Source organism: Equus quagga, chromosome 6, assembly GCF_021613505.1.
Source record: "Equus quagga isolate Etosha38 chromosome 6, UCLA_HA_Equagga_1.0, whole genome shotgun sequence".
Classification (NCBI taxonomy): Eukaryota; Metazoa; Chordata; class Mammalia; order Perissodactyla; family Equidae; genus Equus; species Equus quagga.
This window is the reverse complement of record NC_060272.1, coordinates 13,861,630-13,877,021: the sequence shown is the minus strand read 5'-3', so window position 1 is coordinate 13,877,021 and position 15,392 is coordinate 13,861,630. Positions and strand designations below refer to the sequence as shown.

Here is a 15,392-nt window from a genome sequence, read left to right as displayed (position 1 = left end):
GGATGACTTTCCTTTGATACTAGGTGTTTTTTTTTATACCCAAGCAGATATCTTTAGCGCAGGACTTACCCAGGGCAGTCCTGTGGTGTGCATCTCTGATTTGGATCACTTGATTAGGGAAGATCTTAGCATTTGCCAGTGTCAGTTTCTAGGAATAGGCACCTGGTGCTATCTGACAGTTTGCCCAACAGCTGACTTGGAGTATGGATATTTGGTTTACTTTCAAGAAAAAATCTGTATTTTATGCCACTTTTGTTTTCTTCTACAGCTTTTGGAGGTGAAAAGTGGAAGACAAATGTTTTATTGACGTCATTTCTCTGTCCTGGGTAAGTGAATTTTTCATTAATAACTTTATTATTAACTTTTTCATTAATAACTTTCTTAACATAGTCAGATTTTAGTTCCCAAACTTTCACTCCCTTAAGTCTTTAATCTTCTCTGTCTCTAAACCATGTACCCCAGAAAATGAATTTAATTTTTAAAAGGGTAAAGGGTGAATATTTAATAAATACTTGCAGAAGAACCACTACATGCCTTATCTGGAAAAAGTACCTTTAGACATGAGAAATTTTTATATTCCTTTTCTTAAAAATCTATTTCTTAGTCTGTAGAAGTTAGTCTGGCATGTTGTCATGATAGGCTGCATTTAAAGCTCTTGACCTAATCACAGAAAGGAATCCTCACCTGAAGATAGTTCAGGCAAGTGTGCATTTTCAGATTTTTATCGAAAATATTGCTACTTTTTAGAGTTTATTTCATTAAGTAGAGGAACATATACCAAACAAACAAACAAAACCACTTAAAAAAAACAAAACAAACATGATTCTTTGGAGAATAGCTTCTGATATTAAGTATCTGCTGGGCTTCTGGTCTTAGAAATAGAGCTCACTTTCTCCCCCAACTCGCAGATTTCTGGTGGGCGAGAACTGGCCTCTGAACAATAGCAGCAATAAAGCGAGACAGAGATTGAATCTAGAAGCCAGGACTGTTCCATTTGCAGGCCAGAAATGAAAGAGTGAAGATAGCCACATTTTTTATACACATTGGGGATATTTATTCTCAGATTTTCACCTCCATTGAAGATTCACATGCCTCTTAGCCATTCATGTTCTCTTCAAATTTTTATGCTTTTCTCAAGGCGTATCCTTTGTTTTCTTTCCCTCTGCTGTCAACTCAAGAAGTGTCCCTACTTACCGAGACTGTCAGCCGTGATTTCCTGCAGAATCTTGCCCTTCAAACATGTCCCCTAATTTCTGACATCTCCCATTTCTCCCTTTCTCTATATTTTGTTCATGTGTTTTATCTCTCATTCCTACAAATATACTAAGGTCTCCCAAATCCTAAAAAGAGCTTCTCATAAGCATCTTCCCATCTACTGTCTTATTTCTTTTCCATTCCCAACAAAATGCCTTGAAACAATAGTCTGCACTGCCTTCCTCTCATTTTCTCAACATACATTAACAATGTAAACCCATGTAATCCAGCTTTTTTTCCTCTATCACTTTAGTAAACTTCTCTCTAAGGTTACCAGTAGTGTTCTCATTTCAAATCTGGAAACCGTTTTCTCTCTTTACCTTACCTCTCTACGTTGTCTAACATTGGGATACCTTCTCCTTGAAACTCCTTCCTTTTTTGGCTTCATAGAAATTATCCTATGCTGGTTCCTAAATGTCTTTGATGAGCCCTTCTCTGATTTGTCTTCTTCATCCCACCTTAAAAGCAGGTGTTCACCAGTGGGTTGATGAGGTAAATAGAGCACCAAGAACCCAAGTTCTCAGGTCAGTGGGATTGGTACTCACCTAGGAAAAGAAGGATCATTTAATTCTGTGGAATCAATTCATACAATTTGTATAAAAAACACCTGCATATAATTATTGCAGTGAACACAACAAAATGGCATTTGATAATATTAAACGTCGTTTCCAGATTTTAAAAGAATTTAATGGAAGGGCCGGCCTTGTGGTGTGGTGGTGAAGTTCAGTGTGCTCCACTTTGGCACCCCGGATTCTTGAGTTCGGATCCTGGGCATGGACGTACACCACTCGTCAGCTGTGCTCTGGCAGTGGTGACCCACATATAAAGTGGAGGAATATTGGCACAGATGTTAGCTCAGGGCTAATCTTCCTCAAGCTAAAAAAGAGGAAGATTGGCAACAGATGTTAGCTCAGGGCTAGTTTTCCTTAGGGGGGAACAAAAAGAATTTAATGAAGAGAGAAATCCTTCCTTATATTCATCAAAATCTCATGTTTAATTCAAAACCAACATCATTTAGTGATAAAACACTAGAGACATTTTCATTAAATCCCTTTTATGGCTTCAGTTATTTAAGTTCTAATCACAGACATAAAACAAAAGTAATACATTTCCAAAAGGCGGTGGTCATATTGTTACTTATTGGTCACATAATGTGTATACAAAGAACATCAACAAATTTTAGCTATAAAACTTGACTTAATAAAAGCATCTGGCAAAATGGCTAGTTATCAGCTAATAATCCATGATCATGAATACCACCTATAGCAAATTATATGTTCTAATGGTGGTGGTACTTGTGTGGGAAGAGGATTCTATTCACAGGAGTATTAGCAACAGAAAACCTTCACAGTACCTGAAATAACTTATGAAAATAGGCATGACCCATAGGACAGGTCTACAAAGCTTATTAACTAGTAACAGATGTAAAGTCACCATGTTACTTGATGAGAAGACCAAGTATTGTGAAGGTGTTTGCAGATGTCCATGGCTGTTGGGACAGAAAACACAAATAGACCATGTATACATGGAAGCATGCTCAATGTGGCATCACAAACCAGAGGAACTATTAAATGATGCTGGGACAATTGATTGTGTATATGAAGGGAGAAAATTCTATTCTTCTCTCACACACGTGAAATCAGTTCCAGGTGGATTAAAACCTGACTGTAACAGATGTAACAATTGGAGGAAATTATAGAAGAGTATCTTCATGATACCAGATTAGGAAAGGCTTTTTTCTGTTAAGTAAGTTACACAAAAGATGAAAAAACTGATGACTTTGATAACATTAAAAACTGTGTGGGGTATTTAGAAGTGATTATAGCCATATTTTTAAAAATGTATTCACAGAAGAAAGACCGAAAAGAAATTAAGTACACACATTCAGAGATTTGTTTTCATAAAGAGCTGTAAGCAGGGAGAACAAGATATTTAATGGAGTTAGTTGCTGGAGTATATAAATAACTCACATATGTGACTTTGCAAAAGTCATGCAACCCAAGTGGAAAATGAGCAGTGGATGTAATCAGCAAGTCGCAGAAGGTGAAACCTAAAAAGCCAACTAACACAGGATGCTTAGCTGCACTTGTCAGTAGGAACTGCAAATTAAAACAGGAAATTTGACCATCGCAAGTGTGGTGAAAATATGTAACTCTCATAAGGTAACTCTCATAAGCTGCAGGTAGGAGTTAAAGTCAGACAAAACCAGTCTGAAGAGCAGTTTGGCAATTTCTGCTAAAGTTTTAAATTCGCATACCCCATGACTCGGCACTTGCACTTTCTTTGTATATAACAGAAATTGTAATATTAATTACATATGATTACTACTGTATCATTTTGCTTCTAACTCAGGTTTTACCCGAAAGCCTATTGTGTTTTTCAGGATTGTGTTTGCTGACTTCTTTATAATGAATCTGATTCTCTGGGGAGAAGGCTCTTCAGCAGCTATTCCTTTTGGAACATTGGTTGCCATATTGGCCCTTTGGTTCTGCATATCTGTGCCGCTAACGTTCATTGGTGCATACTTTGGTTTTAAGAAGAATGTAAGTTTATAGGTGCTAACTTATTCAAATGAATTTTAACTATGGAAATTAGCATATACCACCTTAAAAAATATATGTCTAAAGGATATAAACTTGTCCTGTGGGATCTGGATTTCATAGTAAATTGATGAACTTCTTAATTTGATTGCAATCATTTTTAAAATATTAGTACTTAGGACTGGTAAAGAGGTTACAGATGTTAACTTAGATTTCAGAGTTTTGTAGCTAAATGGTAACTAATAGAGATTAATAGGAAATGAAATGCTAATTTAAACTAATGAAAGCTTTGAAATTTTGACATTAAAAATAAATTGTTTTATTACTTTTTTTTAACCTAAAAAGTTCGTGCATTTTTTCCTTAGCAATAAGTGTTTCTAGTCTACTTAACTAAGAAAACCAAGAGTATGGGTTAGGAAATGAAGCTGTAAGAAAAGTTAACTATAAAGTAAGCATAGCAATTTTTTTCATGTGTGGCTTTGGAATAAATGATTATATGCTTACGTGCTAATATTTGATTTTAAGGAAGATTGTAGTCAAGGCTGAGTTCCTCCTCCCTCCTTCCTCCAGTCTGTCTGTCTCCACCTCTGCTGCTCACTTCTACCCTCTGGCTAAGGGGGAAGTGAGAAATTATTCTAAAGTTTATTTATTTATGTAAATAAAGTTTATTTATTTATTTAAAGTTTATTTATTAAAGAATTTATTCTCTAACTCCACTTCACTATCCTTGCTCTTTGAAAAGATCCAGTCCACAAGGTTAAAAGAAATAATGTATTATAGTACACTTTATGAGGGGACCTGGAATGCCCTGGAAGAAACTATCATTGCTTCATAGTCTCCACTGCACCTACCATGCTAGGCTACTAAAAGATTTTTAAGTTCTTTGGCATTTTGTTTAATTTATTATTTAAAGTCTGTATATATAGCATAAATAGTAAACTGACATCGTTTGACTTTTTTTTTTAATTGCATAGATTAAGTACTTAAAATTCTAAAAATATAAAAATGGAAGAACAATATAATGTTTCTCTGCCTGTGTATATATATCTATTTGTAAAATATTCTAGTTCACAGAAGTATAATTTCAATGAAAATACCAAGTTTTAAGTTTTGACATAACGTCATAAAAACATAGAAGTATGTTTTTGAACTTTTTTGCAAGAAAATAAATTTCTACGTATGTACCCTTTTTTCCCCTCATGTAACTATGTTTAGGTTCCAGTTGTATTTGTACTGTCATGTAGTGTGTTATGAAAGGGAGAATAATTGAGAACATCACCAATACCTTCTGGTCGTAAATGATAGCCATTCATTGTCTTCTTCACGTTCTTAAGTCTTAGTAAAATTGAACAATTTTAATAAAGATGATATTGCCCATCTCCAAATAAAAACGCATTGACAGCAATTTCAAAACCAGTGGATTTCTTACAGTAAGTATATAACTAAAAGGAAAAACCTAACTCTACCTGTTTATTAACTGTTACTTTCAAACTACTGTATTATCTCCGTTTATTTCTTACTTTGTCTAAAGCCATTTGTTAGTGGATAACTGCTGGAAACAGTGGTGGCTTATTTCAGTAGACAGACTGAATATTGTCCCTGATAGTGTCTGGTTCATTGCTTCTAAATACAAATTTCAGTTTGTTGACCTAAGTAGACTTGTGTTGTCATTAGTGTCAGGATTGAAGCTGAGAAAAAGCAGGCAAATAATTTAGTACAAAGAAGAATTTTTAAAATAGATACATGACTGTGAATCCTTTCTTTCTTTACTTAAGGCCATTGAACACCCAGTTCGAACCAATCAGATTCCACGTCAGATTCCTGAACAGTCCTTCTACACAAAGCCGTTGCCTGGTATTATCATGGGAGGGATTTTGCCCTTTGGGTGCATCTTTATACAGCTTTTCTTCATTCTGAACAGCATTTGGTAAGCTAAGTACTAAGTCCTGTTACTCCCATTCCCATATATGTACTACTAGCTTTCTTTTTTTGTTGATATGGATTACTGTTTATATCTTATAAATGCAAGCCATTCTCCAATAATCAGACATCTTAAGAGCCAAAAGGTTATTTTATCTTTTCCATAGAATATCACTTTTCCATAGTGATAACAGCTGTTATTAATTGAGGGCTTATTAATTCGTAACCCTTACATAATTTCATAATATCTCTATGAGATAGATATTACCCCCATTTTACAGACATGAAAATGAGGCTTTGAAGTAATTTGCCTATGTCACACAGCCACCGTGTGACAGAAAATTAGCCCAAGTCTCTCCAGACCTATGTTGTCAAATAAGTAATCTGTACTGCTTCAGAGAAGGTACTGTGAGCTCTTGAAAGAGGATTTGAGCAAGCATTGGAGGAAGGGTTGAGCTAGATGACCTTCAATGTCCTTTCTAATCCCAGGATTCTTTTCGTTTTCTAATTTCTTGTTTGCATGGAAAAACTCACAGTGGTGATTTTGAGCCACTCTGTTAGGGTGTAATATCACATTGCAGTATTTTATGATCATTATTTTATCACATTAACATATATTACAGGGAGTACCAAGGTTTGAGGTAGCTTAAGGTCAGAAATAAATTTGAGCTTTTCAGTGATTAGAACCTGTCTTTCCTTCCCGGTTGTTATCATATTTTCTAAATTCAACTGATTTTATCACATATAATAAGAAGCAATATGTACCAAATGTAACCTTGTCTTAGTTTAGTTCTGCCTTTCCATTAATTCTTTATCAAATTTATCTGTCTCACCAGTAGAGAAGTAGACTAAGCATATTTGAATAAATAATTGTTTCAGGTTCTAGTTGAGCAGTAAGGCAAAGTCCAGCAACGTTACCATATCCTTCCTCCCCCGCCCCACCCCCACCCCTTCACCATCTAAACCTGTGAGAATTTGTCTTTGATTAGTTGAGAGAAAAAGCACACATTTTCAGTTCAAGAAAAATAAAAAGATTGTGTCATTTACTGTGTCTAAGAGAAAATACTTATAGTTTCGTCTTGACATGTTTGATTATAGGTCACACCAGATGTATTACATGTTTGGCTTCCTATTTCTGGTGTTTATCATTTTGGTCATTACATGTTCTGAAGCAACTATACTTCTTTGCTATTTCCACCTATGTGCAGAGGTATGTATTGGCAATATTATGTTAATTTGTAGACCGTGTTTATAATTCTGGCATAAATCAACTTTGAATACTATTAATTGAAATAATTTCTGTAGATATGTATTTATTAAGATAGAAATTGACCTGTGTTCCTAAATCAAATGTACCCCTCTTTAAGATTGAATTAAGATAGTATTCCAGTTCAGTATGTTTATTTAGAGCTTAACTTTAAAATGTTGATTTCCTGAGAATAGCTCATTATGCTGAATTTTTATTTTTGTGGTTTCAAGTGTCTAACAAACATTAATATTCTGTTTGTAATATATAGATATTTCTAGTCTGAAAATTTAGTACAAATAAACATTTTAAGTGGAAAAATTCATTAAAACATTTCAGTGATTACATTGTAATTAGTTATAGTCATGGCAACATGACAAAAATGAGGGCATCCTTATGTAATAGATGGAATTTATTTTTAAAGATTTAGGTTGTGTTAAATCATTCTTTTATGGTTATCTGCTATACAAGAGATAAAATCTAACTTTGTTAAACTTGAGATGCTTTTTAAAAAAAATTAGGTTAAAGTCATGTAGCATCAAATTAATCATTTTAAAGTGAACAATTCAGTGGCATTTAACTACCTTTACAGTGTTGTGCAACTACCACCGCTGTCTAGTTCCAAAACACTTTCATCACCCCTAAATGAAACCCCATACCTGTTAAGCAGTTACTTCCCATTCCCCTCTCCCCGAGACCCTGGCAATCACCAATCTGCTTTCTGTCTACATTTTACCTATTCTGTATATTTCATATAACCGGAATCATACAATATGTGGCCTTTTGTATCTGGCTTCTTTCACTTAGCAGGATGTTTTCAAGGTTCATCACATTATGGCGTATATTAATACTTCATTCCTTTTTATAGCTGAATAATATTCCATTGTATAGATATACCCCTATTTCTTTATCCCTTCATCCATTGATGGATGTTAGGTTTGTTTCCATTTTTTGGCTATTGTGAATAGTGCTGCTGTGAACTTTCATGTACAAATATTTGTTTGAGTTTCTGTTTTCAGTTCTTTGGGGTATGTATGTAGAAGTAGAATTTCTGAGTCGTATGGTAATTCTTTGTTTAACTTTTTGAGGAACCAACTGTTTTCTGTAATGGCTGCACCATTTTACATTCCTACCAGGAATGCACAAGAGTCCCGGTTTTTCTACATCCTTGTCAACACTTGTAATTCCCTGTTTTTTAAAAAATTATAGCCGTCCTAGTAGATATGAAGTAGTATCTCATTGTGGTTTTGATTTTCATTTCCCCAGTGACTAATGATGCTAAGCATCTTTTCTTGTGTTTTTTGACCATCCCTGTATCTTTGGAGAAATGTCTATTCTCAGGTCCTTTGCCCATTTTTAGGTGGGTTGTTTATTTTTTATTGAGTTGTAAGAGTTCCTTATATATTCTGGATACTAGACCTGTATCAGATATATGATTTACAGATGTTTTCTCCCATTCTTCAGCTTGTTTTTTCACTTTCTTGATAATGTCCTTTGCACATATTTTTAATTTTGATCGTCTGATTTATCTGTTTTTTTTCTTTTGTTGCCATATCTAAGAATTTATTGCTAAATCCAAGGTCATAAAGATTTACGCCTATATTTTCTTCTAAATGTATAGTTTTAGGTCGTTGATCCATTTTAAATTAATTTTTGTATGTGGTATCAGGGATCCAACTACATTTTTTTTTTAAGATTTTTTTATTTTTCCTTTTTCTCCCCAAAGCCCCCCGGTACATAGTTGTGTATTTTCAGTTGTGGGTCCTTCTAGTTGTGGCATGTGGGATGCCACCTCAGCATGGCTTGATGAGTGGTGCCATGTCCGCGCCCAGGATCCAAACCGGCAAAACCCTGGGCTGCCAAAGTGGAGTGCGAGAACTTAACCACTTGGCCACAGAGCCCGCCCCCCAACTACATTCTTTTGCATGTGGATATCCAGTTTTCCTAGCACCATTTGTTGAAAAGACACTTCTTTCCTCGTTGAATGCTCTTGGCAACCTTGTTGAAAATCCATTGGTCATAGATGTAGGGGTTTATTTCTGAATTGCCAATGTATTCCAGAGGTATATATGCTCTCCTTATGCCAGTACCACACTGTTTTGATTACCATAGTTTTGTAGTAAGTTTTGGAATTAGGATCCTCCAACTTTGTTCTTTTTGAAGATTCTTTTGTGAATAGTCTTACAGTTTTTTGTGAATTTGAGGATTGGCTTTTCTATTTCTGCACAACAGGTGGTTGGGATTTTTATAGGGAGCACATTGACTCTGTAGATCACTTTGGAGAGGATTGCCGTCCTAACAATATGAAGTCTTCCAATCTGTGAACATGGGATGTCTTTCCATTTAAGTCATCTTTAGTTTCATTTAGCAATGTTTTGTAGTTTTCAGTGTACAAATCTTTCACTTCCTTGGTTAAATTTATTCCTAGATATTTTGCTGTTGTAAATTGAATTATTTTTTTAATTTCCTTTTTAGATTGTTCATCTTGTGTATAAAAACACAACTGATTTTCATGTTGATCTTGAACCCTGCAACTTTCCTGAATTTGTTTATTAGCTATAGTAGTTTCTGTGTTTGTGTTCTTTAGGATTTTCTAAGCTTCACGTATTCCAAAGGGTAGGAGAGATAGTGAAGTATTTTCTTTTAAAAGATCTCCTGCTAAACTATAAGCCATTTTATGTAAAAGTGAGAAAGAGCTGTTTTAAAAACCTACTTTGTTTAAATTATGTTAGTAATAACAAAATGGATTTCAACCAGGCCTTAATAGAATAACCTTCTTCCTCAGAGTTGACTAGACTAGTAATATTGATTTTGAACTATGTAAGTAAGCTCTTTATACATTGCTTTTCTTTGGGAAGCTTACATTTTAAGATAAAGTCTGATGCTTCATTATTCATAAACTGTTTAACAGTTTCCTACACATTTTTAGCCAGTCTTTGAGTAGCTCCACCAAAGATAAGGAGTGCTTCTTAGCATCTTTAGGAGGAGGGAAATGGGCAAAGTTCACCAGGAGAATGAAACTGAGAGCAAAAATTAGGTTTTGGGGGCTGTTTCACTTAGTTGTTTGCTTTGTAACTTTATGCTGCTACGTGTTATCTATTAATTGGAAAGTAATTCTTTAATTTCTTCTTTTCTGCCTAGGATTATCATTGGCAATGGCGTTCATTTCTTACCAGCGGCTTTACTGCAGTTTATTTCTTAATATATGCAATACATTACTTCTTTTCAAAATTGCAAATCACAGGAACAGCAAGTACAATTCTGTACTTTGGGTATACCATGATAATGGTTTTGATCTTCTTTCTTTTTACCGGTAAGAATTAAAATGATTATTTTTAGTTAAAAGTTTTTAGGTAAATTATTTATGAATATTTTCCTTTTATAAAACCTATGAAGGCTGCTACTACTTGGCACTCCTATAGTTAGTCCTCATTGCAACTAAGCATAATTTGTTTGGTCTGCCCCATTGTGAGGTGAGTATCAGTGAACCGAAGGTGAGGACACAGAACCTGAGGGCAGAAGGCTGAACAGGGTCCATGGTTGTGCTAACAGTACAGGGGCCCCGGGACAGTGCATGTCAGGGTCTTCCCCTGTTAACCTCTTCCTGGTACAGTCTTTCTTTTGCCCATTTCAGAAAGAGGGTAAAACACTCTTAACTACCTAAGTTTAGGAGTAAGTAGAAATCGAGGAGGTGAAGTCAAGATGAGACTGAGAATAAATGACATCAAGAAAAGATAATCATAGGACATCTCTTATTCTAGAAGTTTTAAACTACAAGTTTATATCTCCACTTTAAAATCCAAGTACCTAGTGGAATATAGTATATATTTTATTGATATTTATTTTATATATGTTTATCTTCTCTGTCCACCTAGATAAAAGTTTTCTGTATCTCAGAGCCCTGTGGGTGCTTGGTAAACATTTGTGGAATGACAACTAAAAAAAGAAAATTGTGAGACCTTTCTTTTCTTTAAAAAATGTACATCTAAAATTTTTATCTAAGATTGTGTTGCATGCTATGTGAGGGAGTGTAGGAGCCAAAAAAGAAAAAAAAATAGAACTATCCTCCTTTTTAGTTATCTGTTAACATTTAGGAGAATTAGATAGTATTTTGAAGTGCCCCTGTTGCTGTGTCAGTGTATAATAAGTTTTGGGCACTTCCATCAATTCTGTATTCCAGGTCATTGGTCAGACATAGTGGCGTAGGTGTGTGGGAGTGGTGCATATCTTGGTTATGTGATAGATTTAGGTTCACAGTCATAAATTTTACTTAATGATCTGTAAAACAGAAGTAGGCTATGAAACAAGGAATTACTGTTTTCATGCCTCTATATCTGTGTGTTCATGCATATATAGAATAATTTATTCCTTACCTACACACAAAAAATAATGATCTTCGTGAATGTCTTGTTTTTCCAGGCATGTGATATAATGACAGTTTAACCATCACCTAAACTTTATTGTTCTTGATTTTTAGTGTCGTGTTTTCACTTATTCAGAGTAAAACAAACTTTGTAATCTAAATTTTGGAGCCACACCAAATTGAATCAACCAGTTAAGCCAATAACTTTTAGTGTATTCCACTTTGTGGAAAAGGTTCTCTACACGGGAGTGGTGAGCCCTTTCAAGGTCTTGCGTTTTTCTAAAGTAGGGTATGTCTGCATTTATTCAGGACCCCAAACTGACACTAGTTTATTTGTCAATCTGTTTTACAAAACAAAATAATTAATCTGTCACATAAGGAAAGATGCCACTTTTAGTATGTACATTATATCTATCCCATATTAAGAATAAAGTAAAATGCTGGGGCTGGCCCCGTGACCAAGTGGTTAAGTTCACACACTCCGCTGCAGGCGGCCCAGTGTTTCGTTGGTTCGAATCCTGGGTGCAGACATGGCACTGCTCATCAAACCACGCTGAGGCAGCGTCCCACATACCACAACTAGAAGGACCCACAACGAAGAATATACCACTATGTACCCGGGGGGGGCTTTGGGGAGAAAAAGGAAAAAAATAAAATAAAAAGAATAAAGTAAAATGCTAAAGTATTTTGGTAAGAACAAAAGTAAGTAAACTTAATTTTCTTAGAGTTGTCAGTATGGTAGTAAAATGTTTTCTCTCATTTTAAAGTATCTTCTCTTGTTATCTTAAGTTCTTGCTAGGCGTAAAGTTTATATTTTCACCATTACCTTTCTGAAATTAACCACGACTTCTTCCCAAGCCTTAATAATGACCCTTTGAATATCCAAAAGGAGTGTTTGTATGTCCTCCAAAACGTACACAGTGACTTGTGCATAGTAAGTACTCGGTACACATATGATATCAGAATGAGTATGATAACATTTACAACTTCCCGTAGGAATGTCTCCTGACTTAGAAAATCTCCTGCAGTACTTTTCTTTATGTTACATTTAAACCAATGGTGAAAACCATTGGAACTTTAAATATAAAACTTTCACAAGTGGTATGTATATCCCCTTCTGTATTCTTCTGCACCTCCACCTGTTGACTATTTTCAGGGGGTAATCCTGGAAAAAATGGTATGCCTCAGTTTCTTAAAATATGTTAGGCAGTTTCATAATTTGGTATATATCCTTTTGCAAAACAGAGTCTCCGAATTTATGCTTAGTAAATCTAAGCATGGTATACTCTAAAAGAGTACTACACTTGAAGTCAGTAGAAGTGAGTTTGAGTTCTGGTCCTATTACCAGCCACTTGGCATTAGACAGTTACTTAAGCCCCTTTGAGCCTCATTTTTGTCACCTGTCTAGCATTCAGATTTTTGGAATCTAGACTGATGAAGATACCTGAAAATCAAGGCGTGTGTTTCTTCATGAATCATCTCATTTACTCTGCATAATCTATAGGTAGCTGGGGCAGATACGGTCATCTCTGATAAGATAAAGAAGTGGGCTTGGGCATTTCAGTGACTGGTCCGAGGGTGCTGCACACTGTTGTGGCAGACCTGTGCCGTCCTCTGGCACCACCTCGCCTCTCATTTTCAGCAGGAGTGCATCTTTGTTAGCCCAATTTTATCACTTTTAACACTTGGTAAAAACTTTTCAGTTATTTTACTTTATTATAATCCTTTGAAAATTGATAATTCCTAAAACTGTACTTAGAAAATATTCCCATTTAATTATTCTATGAACCTGGTAATATACCTTGAATTGATTTTAATAGCAGTTTTCCATTTTGTGATAAGAAAATATTCTTAAATGGGAAGGGAAAATTGGCATCATTTTCATCTTTTAATTTCAGTCTTTTGCATGTAGTAAGAAAAAGAATGTGTATTGTAGAAAGCTTAGGTGATCTTATAGTATAAAAAGTTCTTTCTATCAGCTTCTGTAAGAAAGTTGGTTTGAGGTGATTGTGTATCTTTGAAAAAAAACTCATGGATCTATGGTACATTCCAGATAGGTAACAGTTTATAGTTTTGTGGCTTTTTTTAAGGAGCCAATCATTTTGAGTCTGTATTTTTGTGTAAATTATGAAACTTCCTTTGAAAAAGGGTTTATTTTTGTTTTTTTTCTTTTATAGGAACAATTGGCTTCTTTGCATGCTTTTGGTTTGTTACCAAAATATACAGTGTGGTGAAAGTTGACTGAAGAAGCCCAGTGTGTCAAGTTAAAACAGAAATAAATTAAATTCTTCATCAACAAAGACCTGTTTTTGTGACTACCTTGAGTTTTATCAGACTTATTGGCCTAGTAATCCTTCAGAAACAGCATAATTCTAAATACACCTCTTCCCGTACGCCTGTCCCCGCAAAATGTGTTTTCAACACTAAAACATTTGTATTGTGACTTGGTTAAGTACATATTCAGTTGTTCTCAATGAAGAGCAAATTTAAATATTATGTGCATTTTGTAAATACAATAGCTATAAAATTTTCAATACTTTAATGGCAGAGTAGAGGAGGCCATATTAAACAATACTGGTGAAATGCAGGACAGTTTATTGTAAATAGGATTTTCTAGGCTCGGTAGGTGGAAAGAATTATTTTTCTTTGAAGGAGATAACTTTTTATCATGGTAATTTTGAAGGATGATTCGTATGATGTGTTTATTGGGGGGATGTGGCTTTTAAAAAAATCTTGTATTGGTTGTATCTATTCATACCTTCTTTTCTGTGTTGACTTCATTATTCCCATGGTATTGGCCTTTTAAACTATGTGCCTCTGAGTCTTTGAATTTATAAATTTGTTATCTTAATAAATATTATAAAAACGTCATCTTCATTGCATCGTTATCTGTTGTATATTCAAGGAGGGTGTATAAATACAAATCTATTTACCAGTGGTCTTTTTAAATGATTTAAACTTTTATCAGATTTTATTGATTTTTGTTAATGTAACACTTTGAGTTTTGATCTAAATAAAATTCCAGTCTCCTGGGCTTTGTGACAAATCTAAAACTTTCACTGTTAGGTAATAACAGAAATTTTAGTCATCCGTGTCTATCCAGATAAACGCTGTAAGTCTAGTAGTTAATATGGGCCTTACTACATTATCATTAAGGGTTGTATATTTTTTACTTGTTTTTAAAAATATGGTATTTTTTATGTTTTTAAAGTCGATTTTTATGATCTCTATATTAGCAATGACTAGCAAGTTTTTCTCTGTGATTGCATTGTCTTAATTTGGATTTCACAGACAATTTTATTTCTTTTTTTTTTTTCTCCCCCTGGGGAAGATTTGCCCTAAGCTAATATCCATTGCCAATCTTCCTCTTTTTTGTTGTTTGCTTGAGAAGGGTTAGTCCTGAGGTAACATCTGTGCCAATCTTCCTCTATTTTTTTGTACACGGGACACCTCCACAGCATGGTTGGTGAGTGGAATAGGTCCACACCCGGTGTCCAAACCAGCGAACCCTGGGCCACCAAAGTGGAGCATGTGGAACTTTAACCTCTTGGCCACAGGCCTGGATGCCAATTTTGTTTCTCGGAGTCAAGAAATAACTATTTCTCTTTCACACTCATCTGATACTTGAAATTCGTTGTTTGGGATGATTTCAGAAACATTAGTCTGCTTATATCTGGAAGAATATTCATCTTGTATTTTAGGGGCTCAGTGCCTGCCACTTATGAAAGCAGATCAGATGCTGTCATTAAACTTACAACTGAAATTACTAGCTATTGCTCGTATTGATGTTGCTGGAGGACCTCTAGTTTCTTAACCTCTCACATAGAAGATTTAAGATAGAAAAGTTCCCTTCAAATTGATATTATGTCTTGCAGTATATTTAGTTTTTTTATATATATAATACTGTTAAGTTACTGTTGAGCTAGGCTGGTTGACTAAACAAGGAAAAGGTTTTAAAAAAACTCCAAATTCAGACGCTAGGCTAGTTTTGTCGGTCACCGTTAAGTTTCTTCGATTTTATTTTTCCTTCAGTGAACAATTAGCTTAGTGATTAAAACGGTCAACTTTC

General features: G+C 34.8%; 1 protein-coding gene across 1 annotated transcript in view; it reads left to right on the top strand.

The window, feature by feature from the left end:
- TM9SF2 (transmembrane 9 superfamily member 2) overlaps nt 1-14,194 on the top strand; it is a 55,428-nt gene extending 41,234 nt beyond the window's left edge. The window contains exons 12-17 of the mRNA XM_046664539.1: nt 269-326; nt 3,638-3,797; nt 5,570-5,721; nt 6,813-6,924; nt 10,102-10,273; nt 13,501-14,194. Of these exons, the coding sequence (XP_046520495.1) occupies nt 269-326; nt 3,638-3,797; nt 5,570-5,721; nt 6,813-6,924; nt 10,102-10,273; nt 13,501-13,568 (722 nt within the window). The 3' untranslated portion in view covers nt 13,569-14,194. The remainder of the gene's footprint in view (nt 1-268; nt 327-3,637; nt 3,798-5,569; nt 5,722-6,812; nt 6,925-10,101; nt 10,274-13,500) is intronic.
- The last annotated feature ends 1,198 nt before the right edge of the window (nt 14,195-15,392 follow it).